The 22,888-nt window shown below is 38.4% G+C and overlaps 5 protein-coding genes across 5 annotated transcripts; 4 read left to right on the top strand and 1 right to left on the bottom strand.

The window, feature by feature from the left end:
• Nucleotides 1-82: 82 nt before the first annotated feature.
• On the top strand, nt 83-2,031 carry LOC104729005 (putative serine/threonine-protein kinase PBL5). The gene is made up of 5 exons (XM_087474554.1): nt 83-376; nt 552-673; nt 761-953; nt 1,041-1,456; nt 1,553-2,031. Exons 1-5 carry the CDS (start codon nt 241-243, stop codon nt 1,796-1,798), a joined length of 1,113 nt encoding a protein of 370 aa, XP_087330680.1. The 5' UTR covers nt 83-240; the 3' UTR covers nt 1,799-2,031.
• Nucleotides 2,032-2,092: 61 nt separating this feature from the next.
• On the top strand, nt 2,093-4,808 carry LOC104726606 (ankyrin repeat-containing protein At5g02620-like). The gene is made up of 4 exons (XM_010445497.2): nt 2,093-2,259; nt 2,360-2,769; nt 2,955-3,367; nt 3,729-4,808. Exons 2-4 carry the CDS (start codon nt 2,406-2,408, stop codon nt 4,596-4,598), a joined length of 1,647 nt encoding a protein of 548 aa, XP_010443799.1. The 5' UTR covers nt 2,093-2,259; nt 2,360-2,405; the 3' UTR covers nt 4,599-4,808.
• Nucleotides 4,809-5,285: 477 nt separating this feature from the next.
• LOC104726605 (putative F-box protein At5g60060) lies at nt 5,286-6,609 on the top strand. The gene has a single exon (XM_010445496.2). The coding sequence runs from the start codon at nt 5,320-5,322 to the stop codon at nt 6,484-6,486; it is 1,167 nt and encodes a 388-aa protein (XP_010443798.1). The 5' UTR covers nt 5,286-5,319; the 3' UTR covers nt 6,487-6,609.
• A 3,475-nt stretch (nt 6,610-10,084) lies between these two features.
• On the top strand, nt 10,085-12,258 carry LOC104726603 (BTB/POZ domain-containing protein At5g60050). Its single transcript, XM_010445494.3, has 2 exons — nt 10,085-11,134; nt 11,212-12,258. Exons 1-2 carry the CDS (start codon nt 10,586-10,588, stop codon nt 12,157-12,159), a joined length of 1,497 nt encoding a protein of 498 aa, XP_010443796.2. The 5' UTR covers nt 10,085-10,585; the 3' UTR covers nt 12,160-12,258.
• LOC104726604 (DNA-directed RNA polymerase III subunit 1) lies at nt 12,213-22,878 on the bottom strand. The gene is made up of 29 exons (XM_087473320.1): nt 22,670-22,878; nt 22,502-22,578; nt 22,289-22,380; nt 21,731-21,860; nt 21,399-21,548; nt 20,988-21,162; nt 20,506-20,702; nt 20,223-20,332; nt 20,037-20,136; nt 19,621-19,833; nt 19,384-19,532; nt 18,836-18,977; nt 18,607-18,747; nt 18,071-18,259; nt 17,310-17,517; nt 17,115-17,208; nt 16,613-16,847; nt 16,135-16,326; nt 15,681-15,779; nt 15,310-15,513; nt 15,014-15,229; nt 14,725-14,872; nt 14,470-14,621; nt 14,124-14,279; nt 13,933-14,043; nt 13,746-13,840; nt 13,151-13,355; nt 12,830-13,032; nt 12,213-12,588 (listed from the first exon to the last, which is right to left on the bottom strand). The coding sequence occupies exons 3-29, from the start codon at nt 22,354-22,356 to the stop codon at nt 12,537-12,539; spliced, it is 4,134 nt and encodes a 1,377-aa protein (XP_087329446.1). The 5' UTR covers nt 22,357-22,380; nt 22,502-22,578; nt 22,670-22,878; the 3' UTR covers nt 12,213-12,536.
• Between the last annotated feature and the right edge of the window lie 10 nt (nt 22,879-22,888).

The raw sequence follows: 22,888 nt of genomic DNA, 5'->3' as shown, positions 1-22,888 counted from the left end.
TATAATTAATAATAAAAACTTACTCAAGAAGTAGAGCTCATATATATATATATATATATATCCTCCGGCTAGTTCTTTTAGTGTTCATCATTCGACTATCTCTTTCTCGCTCTAGTTTTTTTCGTATAGAGTTCTCTCTCTCTCTCTGTCTAATTACATTTTCCGGGAAAAAGTTTCTCGGGAAATAAAAACAAAACTAGAAAAAGCCTCAAGAAAGATATATCTTCGTCGATCGCTGCGATGAGTCGTTTCATGTGCTGTCTCGGAGGCGGAAGCTCAAGTAACGTAGTGCAAGATCCAGAGGAACCACCGCAACCACCACAACCACCACAACCACCGGAGCCAACAGTTTCATCGGAAACTAGCGACGAAGAAGGTGAGTAGTTTAATTAGGAATATCGAACTCTGACGATCGTGAACTATTCTCGTTTTCTGATTTCTTGTACCACAAGCAAGTCTGTTAATTAGAGTAACTTCTTTTGGGAAACAAGTATCTCGATCTTGCGAAAGTGATTTAGGGTTCTTCTTGTTTGTTATCTTTCTTTCTTAAGGTTTCGTTAAATTTCAATGGAATGAGATCGTAGAAGGAACCGAGAACTTCGATATAACACATTTGATCGGCCAAGGCAAAGTCGGCAAACTCTATCGATGCAATTTCCCAAGAATTCATAAGGTATGAACCCCAAAAGTCTTGTACTCTATTGGTTAAAGAATCGAAACCCAGTTTCTGAAATCAGAAACTTTTGATTGATTCAATTAGGTTGGAGCTGCAAAGGTTCATGATCATGGCGACGACTTTTCTGGTCTTGGTGAGTTCGTGGCAGAGATTACAACGTTACGTGAAGCTGATCACCCAAATGTGATTAAACTTCTCGGCAGACACTACGGCCTGCAAAACACTGCCCTTGTCTACCAATTCATGCCTAATGGCTCTCTTGACCACCATCTCTTTGGTAATCAATACAAAACTAATCAATTCTGTTTTAGTTCTAATCAACTCATTCCGGTTTTGTTAACTCGTTCTCTCTTTTTGTTTGTAGCAAATGCGAGGCAGGTTCAGGGTCTAACGCAAGCAACTCGGGTTTTGGATTGGAATACGAGGATGAGAATTGCTGTGGGTGTAGCCGAAGGTCTGGTTTACGTACACCAGGGGCTTTCCTCGATTCACAGAGATGTCAAAGCCACAAACATTGTGCTTGACGACAATTTTGTCCCGAAGCTGACTGGTTTTGCAACCGCGGCTAAGATCGCTTACGATGAAGACGGTGTTGAGATGCAGAGGGAGGTCAGTAAGAATGGAACTGAAGGATACCTCGCACCGGAAACAGAGAACTTCGGGTTGGTTTCGACCAAGTCCGATGTCTATAGCTATGGAGTTTTTCTGTTAGAGCTTTTCACAGGCAGGAAAGCTTATGATCGGGATAGACCTAAAGCGAGAGAGAAACTCACTGATTGGGTATGACTCAAACTTTGTACATCTAGGTTTTGTTTTTTATACGTTTCGTGTTTCAGAAGTAACTTAGGTTTTCTCGAATGTACTTTTCTTTTGCAGTTAATGCCACTGTTGAGTCTGATAACTAGTTTGGAGCAATCGCCTATTGTAGTTGATGTTGCGCTCGGTAAGAAGTACTCGGCTCAAGGTTCAAACAGAATATTTGAAACTGCGAGGATGTGTTTAAACGCGCAGCCACTTGAACGGCCTGCAATGGGTTTTGTGGAAACGTTGGTTCGTGAAGCTGCAGCTTACCTGGTCCCAGAGGAGAAGCCCCAGGTGAAAGAGAGACGTTGTTCGACATAAGAAGTTTGATCAGGCGATATTATGTAGGGTTTTCTTTTTTTTTGGGTTTTGGTTTTTGTAGTAGAAACATATTATAGACTTGGTTGTGTAACGGATGGTTTTGTTACTGCTTCTATGATATGAGACAAGTTCAGGGTGTGAACCTTTTGAGACATTGCCATCTGTAAAGTAGTTGTTAATCAACGTTTGAGATCTTTGGTCTTCATTAATTTATCTGTTACTAAACTTTCTAAAAATAGAAGAGAAGATGAGGGAGGGGAAATAACAGAACAGAATAGTTCTTACCTTTAGGAATTTTCAAAACAATCTCTTTGGTTTCCGATGCGTAGATTTGATTTCGATTTCCGTGAAAACCCACCAAATCAACTGGATCAGATGGATGATTCTGAAACTTTACAAGTCATGTTGTGAAAGGTCTTATAAGTCTTGATCCTATATAACAGGAGAAGCTTTCTCGGTTGGTAGGTTATACTTGGATCCACATCTCTTTAAATGTTTCAATAAAATAATTAGTGTTAACATTTCGAAATCTAATGTTGTTTTACATCCCATTTGATATAGGAGTCGTTTGTTGGTATTGAATCTATTTGCAAACCGTGTTGATCTAATGGAGGAAGCATCAACATCGACATCAGCGCCAATGGCTGCAAAACCAAACCTTGTTAGAAAGACAATGGCCAAACAGCTGACCGGAAAACGTGAAGATTCGCCGCTTCATTCGGCTATCAGACGCGGAGATTTCTCAGCGGTGAATGAGATTTTGAGTGATCATATGGAATCAGAAGAGGAACTAAGTGAGTTGTTGCGGAAACAGAACCAATGTGGTGAGACTTCTCTTTATGTGGCGGCAGAATATGGTGATGCGGAGGTGGTTGCAGAGCTCATCAAGTACTATGATCTTGAAGACGCCGAGACCAAAGCTAGAAATGGGTTTGATCCTTTCCACATTGCTGCTAAACAAGGCGAATTGGGTATGCATTTTTGTCAACTTCCATGAAAATTTTTAATCATAAAGAAAGTTTGTGATATTGATCTTAAGCATTGGGAAGAAACACTTAGATAAACACATGATTAAAGTGTTAATCTTTGTTTGTTTTGAGGAACCACATTCACATGATGTGTACTACATTGATGAAATTTGGAATATGTTATATAGACGTTTTGAGAATACTAATGGAGGAACATCCGGAGCTAGCAATGACGGTGGACTTATCAAACACGACGGCTCTACATACTGCGGCGGCTCAGGGACACGTGGAAGTTGTAGAGTATCTACTAGAAGCCGCAGGTAGTAGCCTAGCCGCGATCGCAAAGAGCAACGGGAAAACAGCATTGCACTCGGCGGCTAGGAATGGTCACGCGGAAGTAGTAAAGGCGATTGTAGCGGTTGAGCCGGACACGGCAACGAGAACCGATAAAAAAGGTCAGACGCCACTTCACATGGCGGTGAAAGGACAAAGCATCGATGTGGTGGTTGAGCTGATGAAGGGACATCGGTCGTCGTTGAATATGGTTGATTCGAAAGGGAACACTGCGTTACATGTTGCTACTAGGAAAGGTCGTATTAAGGTATGCTAATCATCTCCAATAACCTTTTTTTTAGAAAATTTGTAAACACTTTACAATTTACAAAAATAAGGAGAAAATTTAAAACATACAAGGTGGTTTCAAGAAAAACACTTTTTAAAAAGGTAGCTTTAAAAGGTAAAATAGATACTGTAAAATGTACATGCAACTTTCTCTGCTTTTCGTTTTCTTAGCGTCCAATTTCTCCCTTTTCGTTACGTATAACATTTAACGAAATTTATACGTTGAGAATTACATGTAACGGTATAATAAACTCAGTAATAAACAAAGAATCGAGTCTTCACTAACAAGTTACGATAAATATTGGAAAATATAGTTTAGTGAGATTTTAATGTGATTGCAGATAGTGGAATTGCTTCTAGATAACAACGAGACAAGCACAAGCACAAGAGCCATAAACAGAGCCGGAGAAACGCCGCTCGACACGGCTGAGAAAACCGGCCATCCAGAGATTGCCGCGATTCTCAAAACCCGCGGCGTCCCCTCCGCTAAAGCCATCAACAACCCTACTCGGCCAAACGTGGCGCGTGAGCTCAAACAAACGGTAAGTGACATCAAACATGAAGTTCATCACCAGTTAGAACACGCTCGAGAGACGAGGAAACGCGTTCAAGGAATAGCTAAACGCATTAACAAAATGCACATAGAAGGTCTTGACAATGCGATTAACTCAACCACAGTCGTTGCTGTTTTAATCGCCACCGTTGCTTTTGCGGCCATTTTCACCGTACCGGGACAATACGCCGATGAATTGAGTTCGCTCTCTCCTGGACAATCCCTAGGAGAAGCGAATATAGCGGATAGACCAGCGTTTGCGATTTTCTTTATATTCGATTCAATCGCTCTTTTTATATCTTTAGCGGTTGTGGTGGTTCAGACTTCAGTGGTTGCGATCGAGCACAAGGCTAAGAAGAATATGATGGCTGTGATAAACAAGCTGATGTGGGTAGCTTGCGTTTTGATATCGGTAGCGTTTTTGGCGTTAGCGTTCGTGGTGGTTGGTGAGGATGAGAGGTGGCTAGCGGTTGGAGTGACGGTGTTCGGTGCAACGATAATGCTCACGACGCTTGGGACAATGTGTTATTGGGTCATTATGCATCGGATCGAGGCTTCTAATGTGAGAAAGTCGAGGAAAGAGTCTATGGCAAGATCGAGACAATCAGGATTGTTGGAATTTTCTGGGATGTTAACCAAGAGAATGTATGCTATTTAGTGATTTAGATACAAATTAAAAGTGTATGTGTTGAGTTTTGTTCTTCAAAGATCTTTTAAAAGATGTAGAAAACAGAGACTGAAGCGTGTGGAAGAAGTAAACGAAGTTAAACCGTAATTTCTTTTGTTTTTTCTTCCGTTATGATATATGTATGAGGCCATTATTGTTAGTTTGAAACTTTAGTTTATTTCAAGGAAACGTTTAAAACTAGTATTGAACTTTTAAAAAAATTAAATTTCTTTCTATATATTTTAAAACAATGTAGACGTTATCAATGGATAAGAAAATTTGATTCTGAGATCATTGTGAATCGCTACACGCCAATATTTAATAAATTTATCAAAATGATACAACTGTTATGAATATGATATTTTAAAAAATCTATTGGTCAATGGACATTGTAAAATAACAAAATATATTCTCTTAACATTATATAAATTGATATCCGTGCAAAAAGCATGGTTTACTTACTAATAATATATGTTTAAATAGACAAAATTAGACATCATGCATCATATAAAAACCGAAAAGACTACCACCAAAAGTGGACATTTTTTTATTATAATAACAAAAAATAAGAAATGATGTCAACATCAAAGATGAATCATAACGACATTATATTGACATTATATTGTACAGTTTATAATATGATCCAAATTCCTAAACCCAAGAAGAAGAAACAGAGCAATCTCATCATATCATTCACTTTTGTTTTTCTTCCATGGAGTCTTCTTCTTCTCTTCTTCCTTCTCAATGGTCTAATCTACCTTTAGATATACTTGAGTTGATCTCAAATCGTCTTGACCACGACGGCTCATCAGACACCGTTGATCTCATCTGTCTCCGTTCTGTTTGCGCCACGTGGCGTCTCTTTCTTCCTCTCTCCGACAACAACAACAACAACAAAAACAGTCCTTTTTCAAAATTCCCAAAGTATCTTCCTTTTTGGTCATCTTCTTCTTCATCAACCTCTGGCTTCTTCATTCTGAAACAGAGCAGTGTCTATAAACTCGAAGCTCCTTTGATGAATGCGAGTACTTGGCTGGTTAAGCTTCAAGAGACATCTCCAGGGAAAATGCGAGTCTTGGATCTCTTCTCAAACGACAGAATCAGTTTCTTGCCTGAGAAGTTCCCGGAGAAGATCGATTTACAGGAGTTTCATGTGAGATTGGTTCGTCGAGCTTATCGTATGGAGTACGCAAACAATGGCGGTGGCGAGATGTCTTCTTGTTTCTGGTCTCTGAACTCCGAGAAAGTTGTGATTTTGTCTTCAGGGGAAGAAGAAGGCTCGGCGTTAATGGCGATTCACAGTGGTGGGAAATTAGGGTTTTTGAAGAGTGGAAACGAAGAAAGATGGAAGATTTTGGATAATTCGTGGAATGTGATCTACGAGGACATAATGATGTTGTACAGAGAGAACTGTTGCATCGTTGTAGACGACAAGGGTAAAACCGTAATTTACGATGTGAGTTTCAAGGTTTCGGATTTGGCTGATGGTTTGGTCGGAGGAGGTGGTCACAAAAAGCATCTTGTGGAGCATCCCAACGGAGAAGTGTTGCTTGTTGACAAATACGTGAAACACGTCTGGTCCATATCGGAGCGTTCGAAATCTGCGGTGGAGTTTAGAGTTTATAAGCTGAAGAGAGAAGAGAAGAGATGGGAAGAGGTGAGAGATTTGGGAGACGTGGCTCTGTTTATAGGAGATGACTGTTCTTACTCCGTTCAGATTCCGGCCGGAAATTTCGCCGGAGGTTGTATTTTCTATAAAGATTATAGGAATGGAGGAAGAAGCAGAGGAGTATGCTGTGACGGTGATGGTCTCTTCAATGTGGACTTTGAGATGGGTGATTTTGTGTTTCCTATAAAGCCCAAATATTTTGGCCCATAATGTGATTTGGGCCTTCAATTCTGTATTTCCAACTTTTAAATTAATAATTGTGTTTAAGCGCTAATTGTGTCATGTAATGTATATCAGAATCTCACATCATATTATAATCAAAGCATGTGTGTTGCTATTTAATAAGTATTCATGATGATTACAACATATAACGATTACAATTGCCATGTGAGAGAGGGTAACCAAAGTTATAAATTCTACTACTTGTTTGATAAAACAATCTGATAGGTCTCTTGCCACATAATTTGGAGGTATAAAAAGTTAATGCTTTGGTCCACTAATGCCTTCTCTTCCCACAACATCTTTTTTGTTTATTTATGTAGTCGGTGATAGAACAAGTTTGAGGTTGATATGTGGAATATGTATGTAAATTTTTTATTACAAGCTCACGACAAAGTTTGTTAGTTGATTTGACAAGATGATCCAAGAGATAAAATCCAAGTTATCGTTTTATTTGCTTTTTAATCAAACGCATAATTCTAATATAGTGACCAGATAGATGATTCTATATAGATTTTGTCCCTCAGCTTTCAAATCCATGTGTACCCCTCTCAGATGGGAATACTTTCATATTTACCAAAATTATTTCTGACCAGATTCTGATGTAAAGTTAGATATCTATGTACTATTTACTACGAACAGAAGCTTTCGTTACACTCTGTAAATGCCAACACAGAGACGATGAGTAGTCCCTCAGCACAATCCATGAGAAATGAGTTGGTAGCTTATGCTCGCTGGCTTCATGTTTCCGAGTTAGAGGAGAAGTTTATGAAGTAGAGGTCAAAACTATATTGGTTGAAGGTGGGGGATGGAAACAATAAAGCTTTCCACAATGCTGTTAAAATTCGATAGGCTTGAAAAGCAATCAAAGAAGTTACTTGTGTTGATGGTACCATAGTCACTACTCAAACTGATATCAAGAAGGAGGCAGAGCGATTTTTCAGGGAGTTTCTTGGTTTTAAACCTGACAATTATCAAGGCATCTCGGTTGCAGAACTGGGGAACTTGATTAGTTTCAGGGTTTCAGAAGCATCAGGAGATGGTCTCACGAAAACTGTTACGGAGGAAGAAATTAAAGGTGTTCTGTTCTCTATGCCATCCGATAAGGCTCCTGGCCCTGATGGTTACACTATTGAATTTTTTAGAGAGACTTGGTCCATAGTGAAGAAGGATTTTGTGGCTGCAATACAATCTTTGTTCCTCTACGGCTTTATTCCCAAGGGGGTAAATACAACAGTTTTGGCGCTAATACCAAAGAAAAAAGAAGTAAAAGAGATGAAGGACTATAGACCAATCTCTTGCTGCAATGTTTTGTACAAGGTTATCTCTAAATTGATTGCTAATCGGTTGAAACTCCTCCTCCCAGATTTTATTTTGCCGAATCAGTCTGCTTTCGTCAAAAATCGCTTGTTGATGGAAAATGTTCTCTTGGCTTCAGAGCTTGTGAAAGACTATCACAAAGCTTCTCCTCCAAGCCGTAGTGCCATAAAAATCGATATATCAAAAGCTTTTGACTCAGTTCAGTGGCCTTTTCTCCTCAACGTCCTCACAGCTCTTGATTTCCCTCCACAGTTTATCCAATGGATCGAATTATGTGTTACTACTGCATCATTCTCAGTTCAAGTGAATGGAGAATTATCTGGTCTTTTTCGTAGTGCAAGAGGTCTTCGTCAAGGATGCTCTCTATCTCCTCACCTTTTTGTTATATGTATGAATGTGCTTTCACACATGTTGAACCAAGCAGCAACGGATCGCAGAATAGGATATCACCCTCGATGTAAGAATCTTCACTTAACCCACTTGTGCTTTGCAGACGATATCCTCGTTTTCACATATGGGACGAAAACTTCTATTGAGGGCATTCTGCACATATTTGAGCAGTTCGCAGACTATTCCAGCTTGCAGATAAGTCTGGAAAAATCCACTATATACATGGCAGGAGTGAGCGAAAGTGACATGGCTGACATTCTCCACACCTTCCCCTTTGCTTCAGGCTCCCTACCAGTACGCTATCTTGGTCTCCCATTGCTGACGAAGAGAATGAATTCAAGTGACTATACGCCGTTGGTTGAAAAAATCAGGGGTAAGATTGGTCAATGGACGGCTAGGCACCTCTCTTTCGTAGGTCGTCTTCAACTGATAAGCTCTGTGATACATAGTCTCACAAATTTCTGGATGTCTGCATTTCGTCTTCCAAGCGCATGTATTAAAGAGATTGATGGTCTCTGTTTAGCTTTCTTGTGGTCTGGCCCAGAGTTGAATGCTAAGAAAGCTAAAGTTGCATGGACAGATGTTTGTCAACCTAAAGCGGAAGGGGGACTTGGCTTAAGATCTCTAACCGAAGCGAGCAGGGTGAGTTGTTTCAAGCTCATATGGCGGTTTCACTCATCAACCTCTTTGTGGGCTCAATGGCTTCGAGTATATTGTCTACGCAAGGGTTCTTTCTGGTCGGTGAACAACAACTCCCAGAATGGCTCTTGGATGTGGCGGAAGCTACTGAAATACAGAGAACTAGCCTCCCCATAGGTAAAGAGTGGCAACACAACGTCGTTTTGGTTTGACAATTGGTCCTCGCTTGGGAAACTGATTGACATTACGGGACAGCGTGGTTGCATTGATATGGGAATTCAGCTTTATGATACGGTAGCAGATGCAGCTCTGAATCACCGCACGAGGAGACATTGGTCTGCTGACCTCAATCATATTGCAACCACTTTAGAGGCATTCCGATCCCGCAGGCAACCTCAAACAGAGGATATTGTGTTCTGAAAGGGGAAAGGCGACCAATTTAAAGCAAAATTTACCACAATCGATACATGGGAAGCAATAAGGGAGGCCAGGCCTAGTGTCGAATGGTATAAAGGTGTATGGTTTTCGCATTCTACACCAAAATACTCATTCTCGTTTGGCTTGCTATTAAAAACCGTTTGTCAACTGGTGATAGAATGACAAGTTGGAACGTCGCGGTGGATCCATCATGCGTTCTTTGTCATGCCCCGGAAGAGAGCCGAAATCATTTGTTTTTTCAATGCCCTTATTCTGCAGGGATTTGGTCGGCTTTAGTTGGTAAACTCCTCTCCCATCGATATTCCACAAACTGGGAAACTCTGCTTACTCTCCTCATAGAAAAGTCCATTGGCAACGAATGCTTCTTTCTGCTTAGATACGCTTTTCAGCTCACAGTTCACTCCCTCTGGAAAGAGCGCAACAATCGCCGCCATGGTGCAGAACCGACTCCTTCAGCACAACTGGTTCGAGAGCTGGATAAGGTAGTACGCAATCGTTTAACCTCTATTCGGGAACAAAGTGATACAAAATATGACAAATGCATGTTAGATTGGTTTGCATCAAGATAGGCTAGAAGTTTATACAATGTATTAATCTTTAAACTCTTTAAAACTATGCAACACTCGATGTAAAAACGTATTTTTTCGAATAAATTTTACATTTTATTAAAAAAAAAAAATGTAAATGTTAGAAATATGAATGATATACTAGTAAAAGCCAAATTTCAACCGTAAAAGTTTGTCGTTACCTTTGGGTTTCTCTGGAATTCAACTATATGAATATCAAGTGAAATGGTAAAGTTGTGTATTTGTGAGATAAAGGAGAAGAGAGAAAGAGCACATGGAGGCAAATCTAGTATAATGGTCTATCTGTAAAAGATACATATCCCTAAAAACAAGTAACATTTTTTTTCTTTTTTTTTTTCTTCAGGTTTTATAATCACTTTTTCTCTCACTCGCCCATTGCAATTGTTGTTCTACTTCTAATTCACAGATCCAAAGTCCTTTCATTTTCTTGGATTCTGATTCTCCCAAAATTCATTTTTTCTTAGTGTATATATCTGCGGACCTTTTTTGTTTAGTCTTTGTTTTATTTTCCCAAGAAAAACAATTTTTCCACAATCTTCTTTTGTCTTCTCTTTAAACTTCTTCTGAAACTCGACAAGATTTTTGTGGTTTCCCCCAAAAATTAATCTCATTTTCTTGTTTGTTTTCTTGAGATTATTTTTTCACTCAGTGAGACTTTAGCTAATTTTTCCCGCGGGAATTCTCTTTTGCTCGAGAAAAAAAGTTAACTTTCTTGAATGGCGTCAAGAGAAGTATCAGCGATGATCAAACAAGGGTTTATCGCAGACCCTTCTCTCTCGTTTTCTCCGTCAAGAATCACATCTCCTCCTGTTAAACTCTTCACCGCCTCGCCGCCTCCTCCGCCGAACGAATCGACTCACAGCTCAAACCCGACTCTTTTCGACATGATGTCTGATGAGCACAACCGCGAGCCGTCGCCGCCACGGAGGAAGTCTCACGCGCGCGTGGCTCAAATCTTGACGGAGTTCAAGAACGGCGTCGTTTACGGTCACAGCCTCGGGCCAAGTGATGTTAAGCTGACCGTGGTTGGAAAAGACGGTTACAGAGTCACCATGGATGTTCATCGGAAGGTTTTATCGGAGAAGAGTAGGTTTTTCATGGAGAAGATGAATTCTAGAAGAGAGAAAGGGGTTTCTCATATGGTGGAGATTAGTGAGTGTGATGATTTGGAGATATATGTTGAGACTGTGGTTTTGATGTATAGTGATGATCTCAAAAATAAGTTGATCGGTGAAACTGTCCTCAAGATCTTGGCTTTACTCAAGGTATGATTTTTCATTAGAGTGTTTTTGGTTTGTTTGCTCTGATTTTGTGATTGATGTGAATCTCTTTTCGTGTGTAGGTTTCTGCAGCTATAATGTTTGATGAAGGGGTAACGTCGTGTTTGGAGCATTTGGAAGCTGTTCCTTGGTCAGATGATGAAGAAGAGATTGTTGTGTCTTGCCTTGAAGAGCTTCATCTTCCTAATGATTCAGTCACTTTAATTCTTCAGAGAGTTTCATCTGAACCTTCCACTTCGTCCACGAGAACTAGAACGGATGATATCTTCTTGAAGCTTCTCACTGGTGTTTTACTAGCCAAAGATGATAAAGCTCGGCGAGAGATGAAAGTTTTGATCTTTAAGTTGGTTAGAGAAGAAGCTGATTATGATGTCTCTAAAGACACACTCTACGGTTTGTGCCATAGATGTCTCACATCTCTTGTGCTTTGCTTATCTGAAGTGACTACGCAGATGAATGATCCGGGGAAAGACCGTGGTGCTTTGATGGGAGAAATCGCCAGAGAAGCTGATAACATGCTGTGGATGGTAGATATTTTGATTGAGAAGAGATTGTGTGATGAGTTTGTGAAACTATGGGCGGATCAAAAGGAGCTAGCGAATCTTCATTCCAAGATCCCAACAATGTACAGACACGAAATAAGCAAGGTCACTGCGCAGATATGTATTGGTATAGGTAAAGGAAGGATCTTGGTGAACCGGGAGACTAGGTTTGCGGTTTTGAATACCTGGTTAGAGGCTTTGTATGATGATTTCGGGTGGATGAGACGGTTGTCATCGAGATCTCTGGATAGGAAACTTGTGGAAGATGGACTCAGCCAGACCATATTGACCTTGTCGTTGAGACAACAACAGGTGATTCTGATGAAATGGTTTGATCGGTTTCTGAGCAAAGGCGATGATTGTCCAAATGTTCAACGTGCATTCGAGGTGTGGTGGAGAAGAGCTTTCATAAGACAGGTCTTGACAGAGCCAGATGGATCGCAGCTGCAGATTACACTCTATGACTAACCCAAAATACTAAGCAGTATAAGATTCTGTATTTTTCTTTTGCTCTGGTAAGCTGTTACTATTTGTGACTTTCATTGAGATATACAGATTCAAAAGAAAGTGGCTCAGAGATATTCTAAAACAATGATCAGAACATAAACAAGAAACCAAACTCTCAGGGCACAGAACCATTTTTTCCCCTTTTGTAAACCAAAATGAAAAATCCGATTTCTAGTTTGAATCTAAATTATTGCCCGGCCTTGCTTAGCCGTTAGAATGCCAATTGGGTGGTTGAGTTAGAGCCCAAGAATTGGTTTCATTCATCTGCCTGATCTTGCATTGCTTGTCATCTATATATTCTGCAAAGTGAACTGCTATGAACCTTTGTTTCCGTCTTTTCAAGAGATGATTGGATCAGGTCCATATTTCAACTTGGGCAGATCATCGGTCCTGTTGATCAAGATTAACCACAGAGTTAGTTTCACAAAGGAGATTAATTTGGCGACGGCACAAACCAAACTAAAATGGTATTTGATACCAGAATCTCTGAAGACAATGAAAGGATAAGTATTAAGCTTAAGCATATGTTGAACACAAGATGAGATGTCACATAAGTCCAGAGAACTCCAGTAATGTCATAAGCAAAAGTCACAAACTGAACCCTTAAAAACAGAGAGGAATGAAATCTGACCTTTGGAGGACTTTGAGTATCCCAGTACCGAGCTTCATTGGTATGCCCATAATCACACATTCTGTAACTCCCTCTATGTTATCAACCTTTCCGCTAATTGCTGCACTAAATAAATGATCTCCAGTCCTCTCAAAAGATGCCTGCATCAGCACACTTTTGTCCATCTTCTGAATACCGGTTCTTTGAATCCCGAGAACCTCCCCCTGATCAAGAGAGATAGAAGTGACATATTTAATCATTAATATGACAATATTAGAAAAAAAATATATATTATAAGAGAATAGAGATCATATTAACAGATTCAAGTGTCTTAGAACTGACCCTGTAAGTCATGACATCAGCCAAAAGCATCATGTGACGAATGTCTATACTCATACCATGGTTACCCATAACTGTCCCTATTTCATCAATAATTGTTGTCCTTGCAGCTTCGATTCCCAGTGTTTTGCTCACTTCGACAACATTATTACTTGTCGTAGTTCTCCCATTGATTCCCGGAGTCCCCATAACAGCCAGGAGGTTTGTGCTGAAACATATATCAAGAAAAATATTCAAAATCTACAATAGCGGGAAAGAGAGAGCACATATTCTCTTTCACACTACAGTTTTGTTGATACTATCCTTCCAAGTTCTGAGTTGGTTATTCATCAGAGCTCCAAATTGGACATGTATTTGTTTGTAGAAAGCATTTTGTTTAGTTCAAAAGTTTGGTTTAAGCAAGTGAAATACTGACAATTCATATCAGTGGCTTACCAAAACACAGAAACAAAAACTGCTTAATGAATGAACTAAATCAAGTATTCACCAAATCAAATCATGCCCAACGAGGACATGTTATATCAGCTAAGCTAGCACTTGCAGGAAGGAAAAAAAGAACAGAGGAAAATCTCATCTCTTGAAGCTCAAGAAAACTTACCCCTCCACAAACAGTTTCCACCTTTTTTTCCCATCTATCTGTTTATTTTTATCCATATCCTCTGCGACAACAACTCGCTCAACTGTTTTGATCCCCTATCATAACAAATCAACAAAATGAATATTATAACAAAATCGTAGATTTTTTTTTTTATATATGCGAGAGAGAGTGGTTTAACGAATATCACATTCACTATAATATTTGGCAGCACATTCTTCAGATTGTGGAGATTGAAATGTGTCCTACTTTTATCCACCACAGGAGTAATGTCCAATCCCGTATCTAAGACCCTAATATCCTGCAAAATTCACATTGAATATGAGACTAAAGACCTGTGTGCACCGCAATGAATACATCAATAACATCTAAGGAACTTACATTATCGTTCAGTTTGATTCTGGGGGTCTTTAGAATGGAATTTTTTACCGACCAGGGGGTAATAGATAAACATGCCTCCTCGATTATTTTACTGTCAAGAATTATTCTCACTGACGCTGATGTTGAAGTCATTAGCAGCTCGATACTCTCAGCAACCTGGTCCATAATTCAAGTGGATTTTAACAAACTGATTGGTAAAAATAGTGATAAACAGAAAGAGTATCTAACAAGAAGGTGCTGGACCAACGATCCAACAGTTATAATAAAATGCCACCTGGAATCAGAATTTAAAACAAGCAGCAGCGACTATCAAATACTGGATATGTAAAATAATTCAGATCATAACCTGTCCTAAAGTAGTTTTTTCGATGCGTCCTTTCACCCATCGTGCACTAGTCAATTCCAGGGGGTTTTCAAGTTCTGCTGAGATGACAGGTGTGCTTATATTTTTGGAAGCATTTATGATTTCGTTGATTCGGGGGACTCCCTGTGTGATATCTGAACCAGATTCAGGAAATCAAAACAACTTACTACTCATATGTGGTCATAGCACTAGTTTTTTAGCGAAATTCTGAAAACAAGTATTTTTCAAAAAGGATACTCATGCTCGCAACTCCGGCAAAGTGAAAAGTTTTAAGAGTCATTTGTGTCCCAGGTTCTCCAATACTCTGAGCTCCTATTGTCCCAATTGCAGTCCCAGCCTCAATTTTTTTTTCCCGATAGCGAGATACACAAATTTTTACAAATACCTGCATATTTATATATCAGAGGTAATTTCATATTTTATCCAAAGACTGGAGAGAATATGATGTAGCTAACAATATCTATAATCAAGGACACAAATGCACAGAGTATTTTTCTTCTTCGAAAAGGAAGACAAAGAAAGTCACCTCGAGTTGCTTATCAGTCACACCAGATGCTTTGTATAAAACCTGGGGCGGGCTTGCAGACTTTACTCCAAGCAAGGAAACAAAATTTCGAAGAGCTTTCACGAAGGCGTCAGAGCAAACCCGACTTTTATCATGTCTGACTAATTCCTCTTCAAACTTTTGCGACAATTCTTCAGAAGAAAGATAGTTGTGGTGAGATCGAGGAGGACATGTGGCCTGCAAATGCAAGTACCGATTGTGACAAAACTCTATATAAAGAGAGACCAAAAACCAATATACAATAATCGAAAAAGCACCTGAATTTTCAGAAATAATCTATCAAAATTTAAAGGAGCTCCATCCTTTCCTTCCATTAGTGCTGGGTCCATTCCATCATCCCCATAGGTAAATTGAAGTATACATCCGCTGGAATTTCGCACTGTGTTATCATAATGGACTAATAGATCCTCCAAGGCTTTCATCAGTCTACGGGACATGTAACCTGTACTGGCAGTTTTCACCTGCAATAGACAATAGTTTAGTTACAAAAAGGTGAAGACCATCTTCATTCCAGATGTTAAAACACTCACCCTACAGAGAACCATCATGGCTGTCTTTCAATGAAAACTTTTCATATATTACAGTGGACCTGAATGGAAAGAAAAAAAAGAGAAGGATTTATGCATACCGCTGTATCAACTAGACCTTCTCGTCCACCCATAGTGTGAAAAAAAAATTCTGTGGCAGTAAGACCACTGTAGAACGAATTAGCAACAAAACCTTTAGCCTGCGATGCCAAGAAGACATGAGATCAGGTCTCAAAGCAGTAAATACACACCGGTAAAATAGTGTAATCAGGTTCCCATCCCAAGAAGCCTACTACAAATTATTCACTGGCGAGAATTGGTTCTACTTGTTCAGGTCACCTCCAACGAATAGCTTAAGAAAATTTCGAAAACATTTCTGGTAATTAGGAGCGCTAGAAGCATCCATTATGTTAAAGATTGCTCACAGGGGTTAAAAAAGAGAGGAGTAATTGCAACGCAAGAGAGATGAAAATAGAACAAAAACTTAAAAGATCATCTTCATACAAAAATAAATCAGTCAATCGGGGGAGAGTGGTTGGCAAGCTGTTTACTTACTGCAGGTGATTTGGACATCCTAGGGAAATGAGGAAGACTTCGATCTATAAATCCATCAGGAGCACGGTGACCATTAACTGTCTGCTGACCAACACATGCGACCATCTGACTGATATTGATAGGAGATCCTTTGGAACCACATTGTGACATGATCAAGGGACTGTTTCTCCAATGTAACCCGTCCATACAGGCCTGTATATCACAAATATAATGACAAGATGAAGCATTAGTATTTTGGTAGGTAACCAGGCTCTGGATTCATTGTCATTTGATTAAAGTAGATAAACAGTCAAAGATATTCCTTCAATATAGATTTTTTATAACTTACCTTTGGAACAAGAAACTAATAGAACTAGAATGCATATAATTAATATTAACTCCAAATCAAAGCGTCACCTTAGCCCATACATCTATCTTAGTAAATTAAATCACATTCGTATTGAATTTTCTAGCTGGAAATATAAGCTACGTAATTCACCTTCCCAGTGTCTTCTCGAATTGTATTGAGAATCCCTGTTATGTCAGCTTCTAATGATTTTGCACCATCTAGACCAGCTTTAGGTTGCAATTTTCCTCGATTAAAATCCTCAATTATTCTCTGGCAATCGGTATATCCTTCCTGGATTGTGTTTTTTCTTTTATTATTCAACTCTGCACCAGGTTGAACGTCATCGATTCCAATGGAGAATCCATGGATTCCAATCCACCGAGCACTGCATCAAACAAGATAAAGAGCTACCAATTAGACAAGAAACTATTCCTTCACTCGATTCCTTGATGCAGCAATGGCAGATAGCAGAGAAAGGTCACAGAAAACAGAGCACATACAAAGCAAGAACAGAGAAATTTTGTGAACTTTTAAAATTATTATAGAGATGAAGCAGAAAAATGAATGAGCAACACAAAGATTGAAGCGTTGCAGCGAGATCAAGGAAAAATTAGTCAGAGGAGATAAAACAATCCCAAATGCATGAACTCACCTCAATTTTGCTAGCCGATTCATGCAGACTGCAGCAGCATGGGAGTTGTAATCTCTTAGAAGAATAGAATATAATCCATCCTTGTTTCCATTCCCTAGAAAAAAATATCAAGTGCTCAAAATATAGGAAAAAAAATCCAGAATGAACAGCTATCTGATGCCATTTGCTACATATTGCATTCCATCTTGGACTTACCCAACGTAGCCTTCCCCAGTTGTCCTGATATTAGCTCACTATTTCGAAAATAAACCCATCCATCATTTGCGCACATTGTTTCATCGAAACCACGCTTTCCCTTTTTGAAGTTCTTCTCTTTCACATTTAGAGTTACGTAGACTCTAACACTTGCATTTGGACGCAGCAAAATACTAAAAACCTGTTTACCAGTCCACAGCTCTATTGGCTGCATCAAAAATAGCATCTGGATAAGAACTTTAATAGAACGAAAAAAATGCTAAAAAGGCAGAAGAATTACCAGTGTCCACAACTTATTTGACCACACATATTAAATATCAATAACTAACAGAATTTGAGCCCATCAATTAAACTAAAGACAACAATGTAGAATGTCATGCAAAATCCAGGTTGATCAGTAATTGGAACTGGAGCAGTTTCTACACACGTGATATGGAAAAGGTCTTTTAACATTATGGGAAAGCAGAAAGATAGCCACAAAGTATGTCTATAACCTTGAGCATCCAGCAAAAGAAAGCTAAGCTGAGATAAGAACTATTATCTCTCAATGAAAAAAATGAGAAAAATTATCGCTCAATTTCAGAATCCATGACGAAGGATTACCAGAAGAAGTAGGACAGCAAATAGATAATGAGAAATTAAACAAGCACAGAAAAAAAGATATAAGATAATTGATACCAACAGAACAAGCTGTAGCTATCTAGCACTCTCAAGTCAGTTGTGATAAACTATAGAGGTGAAAACGTGTAGAAGCCTCATACCTTAAGGATTGAAGGTGTGGGCAAATCAATGGCATCCATGCCATCTCCCATGTAAGAACATATAAGTGAAAAGGCTGCACGGTCATAAAACGTGTCCTTTCTCGTTATCAAAAAGGAAGATGTCAAAAAATCCTGCGTTGATGCTACTAAAATTTCTCCGTTTTTTGGGGTGCATAAATTGTTTTGTACCTGAGACCAATCAAGGGAGAAGTAAATAATCATCCAGTAGGGAAATTATCACCCAGATAATTATTCCTGTCAACACTCAACAGTTATATCAATGAAGTTTTTCAAACATTTTTAAACTCAGCATTTCCTCAACTAAAGAATCTAAATTTCTTAGGAAAGCCTAAAGGTTCAGTTGATTTAGTTGAAAATCATTGGTGGAATTTGTTAAGCAAGACTCCATCTCATCATCATCTGGTACTTAGTATGTATGTGTGCATGAATATGAGCATGAGAGCGTTAAACGTAGCCAACGTATAATTGACTATTCCCAAGAAACTTCATATGATGCTAAGTAAAAGAGCAAGTACCCCCATCAATGTAATAGCCTCTGTCCGAGCCTCCTCTGTTTGTGGTACGTGCATGTTCATCTCATCACCATCAAAATCAGCATTATATGGGTTACAAACCGATTCATTGAACCTCAACGTTCTCCAAGGCATTATTCTTGCCTACAGAACAACAAATGTAAAATTAGGAACTTAGGATTACTATGAGGGCAAGAGAAATTATGACTAAGCATTCTAAATCAGTACTGACCCTGTGACACATAATAGACATCCGATGCAGACTCGGTTGCCTGTTAAAAAGAACAACATCCCCATCTTGCAAATGGCGGTCAACTATGCATCCAATGGTCAGTTCATCAGCAATACGCTTACGATAATCACCAACCAAAGTCCTGAAATGAATTGTGTTAAAGCCCCCATATGATGTACAAGCACCCAAAAACATGCAAATGACCCTATGAGGAGTATGCAGTCCTTCAGTGGTATCAGGTAACTTCAGTTCAGTAATAGTGTTTACTATTTTCTTGAAACAAATCCCAGAGGTTTGACTTGGCTTCATTAAGAGGAAAAGTTGTTATCTAGATTTATTAACTCATCCTGTTTGGGTGTGTCTATACCATGAACAAAACCTATATACGAGTCAACATAAATTTACAATTTCACATAATTTTACGAAACTGAAGATCATTTCAACTGCGAAAACTAGCTATCTAGATTTATTAACTCATCAAGATCAGTTTCCTCCCCTTACATAGTATGCATCAACCAAGAAGTAACAAAACTAGCACACAACATTACCTTGAAGAACCATCCGGATATCTGACATTTCTGGCACCAGGGTATTTATTCGGGCCATTACGAACACATTGTCTCAACTTCTCAATATTATGACGGGAAACACATTCAGGAAAAGTTAAGATTCGAGCCATAAGGATGGGAATTCCTACCTGAAAAATTTAGTTACCTTTGTGATAAGTTACACCAAAAATATAAATAACATAAAGCAAAAGTTTAAAACCATTTATGGTAAGATACCTCTGTAATTTTCAAATTGGGATCAGGTGAAATAACAGTTCTACCAGTGAACTCGACACGCTTTCCTGACAAATTTGCACGGAAACGTCCCTGTTTTCCTTTGAGACGCTGAAGAATTCCACTCAGTTGTTTTCTCTCTGGCTGACTTTGAACACCACGGACTTCACTGTTAATGAATTTTGCAACCTCGCTTTGTACTGTATCCCACACTTGCTAAAAGGAAATCCTCAAAAGTAAGTAAGAAAAAAATAATCTAACAAGAAATAGTAATAAAAGAAAAATGAATAATAACGTAAACCAAGAAATCATTTCGAAGTGAGATCTAACAAAAACAGAGACAAACTTAACAGTACAGAATGCATAAATACACAAAATATAACAGGGATGCAAGGATGCAATAAATAACTCGATCGTACCATATTTTTGGTCGATGTGGTAGGTTGACTCAAAATTCTATGAAGAGAAGCATTGTCTTGAATGATTTGCTTTAATTGCGATGATAAGTCATTTTCATTACTGCATCAAGAAAACACGTTCTTTCAAGAAAATCAGCAGTAGAAAGTATAATTGACATATAAAAGATAAACAAAACAATAGCTAACCTTTTTGTGCCATCAATCATAACAGACGGTCGGATTGATAAAGGTGGCACAAGCATGCACGTTATGATAAGATTCTCAGGTCTGTGGGCAATATAAAGAAGTTCACAGTCCTGTAATCAATTCCAGAAAGAAAAAGGAAACAAAAAAAATGAATCAGCATGACTGAATTATTTGTAAATAAGAAAATTCTCTTTATACTAATGCATATTCTGAGAGCAAAAGAACACACCGAAGGAAACTACGTAGAAAAACATGTGCATTATAGATATAAACTCAAATATACCTTGTCACTCATTCCTTTAAAAAGCCCAAGCACCACGTTAGGATCAAGAACATAGGTAAGAGGATTTATTCCTTGACTAGACTCCTTTGTGTGGGATATTGCAGCTTTAAATTCATCAACCTCTCCACCATGAATTTTAGACCGGTCATGACTGATACCTATAAAACCCATCTGGGCTGGAATCTTTTTCACCATACCTGAAATAATCAACAAATAATCATCATAACCAAAATATATAATTGAACTGGGGAGGAAGAAGCACTTTCAAGAACATAGCATAGATTAGAATATAACATAATTTGAGATTAACCAATAACAAAAGTTATATGATTTTTGCATTGGATATTAGAATTACAAAAATGTTCTACGAGCTAAATTTTGCATCTAAGATGAAACATATGAAGAATGAGAAAAGAAATCAAGGTAATTAAATTAAAATCTTCGAAAAAGCATATTGAATCTAAATAGTTCAAAAATTATACCATTCTGGTAGCCACATTTTTTGCAAGTTATAACTCTTTGGCTTGCCATCGTACTGCACTTCTTCACAACCGCTTTCGCCAATTCAGTTTTCTTCAATGGCTCCATTTTGGGACTCCGCATCTTCCTCAAGTGGTCTTCATACAATTTCTCGTCCAAAAGCATGTTCGAACAGCGCTGCGGGAAAAGAAAGGAAAAGAAAACAATATTTGTGAACTACTGTTGATGCTTCAAAGACATTAAAATAACCAGCCAGTTTTTCTATGCAAATTAGGTATTGTCTACATTTCGAAAGGCATCTTCCCTAGAAATAAAATTTTTATGCTGTACTTTTCTCCACTGTTTCCATTCAACAAAAGTAAAAGGGTCGAGAACAGAAACTAGAGAGATATATAATCGGCTAACTCTGTTACCTTACAAATGCACTTCAGTATGTCAAGGATAAAATTGAAGTATCCAATGTTGTAAACTGGGAGGTCAAGCTTCAGATATCCGTAGTGTCCGGGACAATTTTGGAAGTTCCCCTCACAAGTTGCGCATATAGACCTTTTGTTTGGAGGACCCTGCACAATCATAATGAACAAACCATTTAGCGATAGTCTTTATGCAAGTGGATGTTTAGAATTACATACACTGATGCAAATAACTGCAGGAGACAAAGACATGACATAAAATTCTTGCCATGGCTATATGCATAAGAAGTTAAACCAAAGGATATATATATATATATAGGAAAATCGGATACCATTCGAGGATCCAACAAGCCGCCTTCATGGGGTTTATTATTGGGATCGTAGTAACCATTATTCCAGACCTGAACTTCAGCGGCTTTCATGACCTCAAGATCAGAAAGCATAGAGAAGTTGATGCTTTTTCTGCAGAGATAATAGTAATGTCAAAATCCCAGCAGGAACAAACAACAAAAACAAAAAATGACAAACAAGATTGAAAAAAAAAAAAAAAAAAAAATCTCAAACCATAAATCAAATCAGACATTCATGAACAACACTCAAAGACAAGCCCTATTCAATTGTATCAAAGTAAGATCATCATTAAGCTAAATCTACAGACAAACATATCAGCTAAGAAACTCTAAACTGGTAAACAATCATCTCAATCTGACATAAGAACTCAGACACCTAAATCAAAAAAATTCATGACCTTTAAACCAAGTTAGCAAAAGAAACGAGTTTTAGGCACATTGAGTATGTATGATCCAGAGCTGCTAAAAAGGAGCGTACTTGGGAAAATTATATCAACGAAAAAGTTAAACTTGAGGAGAAAAAAGTGAGAAGAAACATACATTTTAAGAGCACCAACATCTTCGATGTAGGGCTTCTTAGTGAATTCAATCTCCATCTTCGTCTCCATCTCTCCCAATCAAAAAGCTTCAAACTTTATACACAGGATGAAACAAAACACAACCAAAAACCCCAAATAAGTTCGAATCGACGTCAGAGAAGAAGAAGTAAACTAAGGATCAATCGGAAAAGAAAAAAAAAAAAAATCAACTTACGGTGAGAAAGACGAAGGTGGGTTTAGGGTTTAAGGAGAAGCAGCAGAGATTAGTAACAGGCGGGAGATACAGAACGGCTGGCGAGCAAGAAAGATGGAGGAGGATTCAACAAAAGAGAGGAAAAAAAAATCAAAAACCAGAAAAAAACCCTAAGTTGCAGCTTCGAACCTGCGACCTTGACGTTTCTGACCTAGTGCTCTCAACCACCGAGGTATTTATTCTAAACATTGATTAGGTCGAGATTGTTTTATATATATATATATCTATAACATGTTCAGCTTTACCCAAAAAGGGCAAAAACAAAACTTTATAAAAAAAGGAGGGTATTTTTTGTAATTACGGTTTTTGATTCGTGTATATTTCGAAAGTACTAAACTTAAATTACCC

Source organism: Camelina sativa, chromosome 11 (genome assembly GCF_030686135.1).
Source record: "Camelina sativa cultivar CO46 ecotype springtype chromosome 11, ASM3068613v1".
Lineage (NCBI taxonomy): Eukaryota > Viridiplantae > Streptophyta > Magnoliopsida > Brassicales > Brassicaceae > Camelina > Camelina sativa.
The sequence above is the reverse complement of the archived record's forward strand: the minus strand, read 5'-3'. Positions and strand labels throughout refer to the sequence as shown.

Bases quoted from the DNA above. Each gene is read 5' to 3' on its own strand.
- LOC104729005 (XM_087474554.1), top strand. From the start codon at position 241: ATGAGTCGTTTCATGTGCTGTCTCGGAGGCGGAAGCTCAAGTAACGTA. The intron at 377-551 runs GTGAGTAGTTTA...TTCTTTCTTAAG, and splicing joins GGAAACTAGCGACGAAGAAG to GTTTCGTTAAATTTCAATGG. The intron at 674-760 runs GTATGAACCCCA...TGATTCAATTAG, and splicing joins ATTTCCCAAGAATTCATAAG to GTTGGAGCTGCAAAGGTTCA.
- LOC104726603 (XM_010445494.3), top strand. From the start codon at position 10,586: ATGGCGTCAAGAGAAGTATCAGCGATGATCAAACAAGGGTTTATCGCA. The intron at 11,135-11,211 runs GTATGATTTTTC...TTTCGTGTGTAG, and splicing joins AGATCTTGGCTTTACTCAAG to GTTTCTGCAGCTATAATGTT.
- LOC104726605 (XM_010445496.2), top strand. From the start codon at position 5,320: ATGGAGTCTTCTTCTTCTCTTCTTCCTTCTCAATGGTCTAATCTACCT.
- LOC104726604 (XM_087473320.1), bottom strand. From the start codon at position 22,356: ATGGAGACGAAGATGGAGATTGAATTCACTAAGAAGCCCTACATCGAA. The intron at 19,533-19,620 runs GTATCTTACCAT...TAAATTTTTCAG, and splicing joins CCAATTTGAAAATTACAGAG to GTAGGAATTCCCATCCTTAT. The intron at 13,033-13,150 runs GTCAGTTCTAAG...TCTCTTGATCAG, and splicing joins CTGATGTCATGACTTACAGG to GGGGAGGTTCTCGGGATTCA.
- LOC104726606 (XM_010445497.2), top strand. From the start codon at position 2,406: ATGGAGGAAGCATCAACATCGACATCAGCGCCAATGGCTGCAAAACCA. The intron at 2,770-2,954 runs GTATGCATTTTT...TATGTTATATAG, and splicing joins TGCTAAACAAGGCGAATTGG to ACGTTTTGAGAATACTAATG. The intron at 3,368-3,728 runs GTATGCTAATCA...ATGTGATTGCAG, and splicing joins CTAGGAAAGGTCGTATTAAG to ATAGTGGAATTGCTTCTAGA.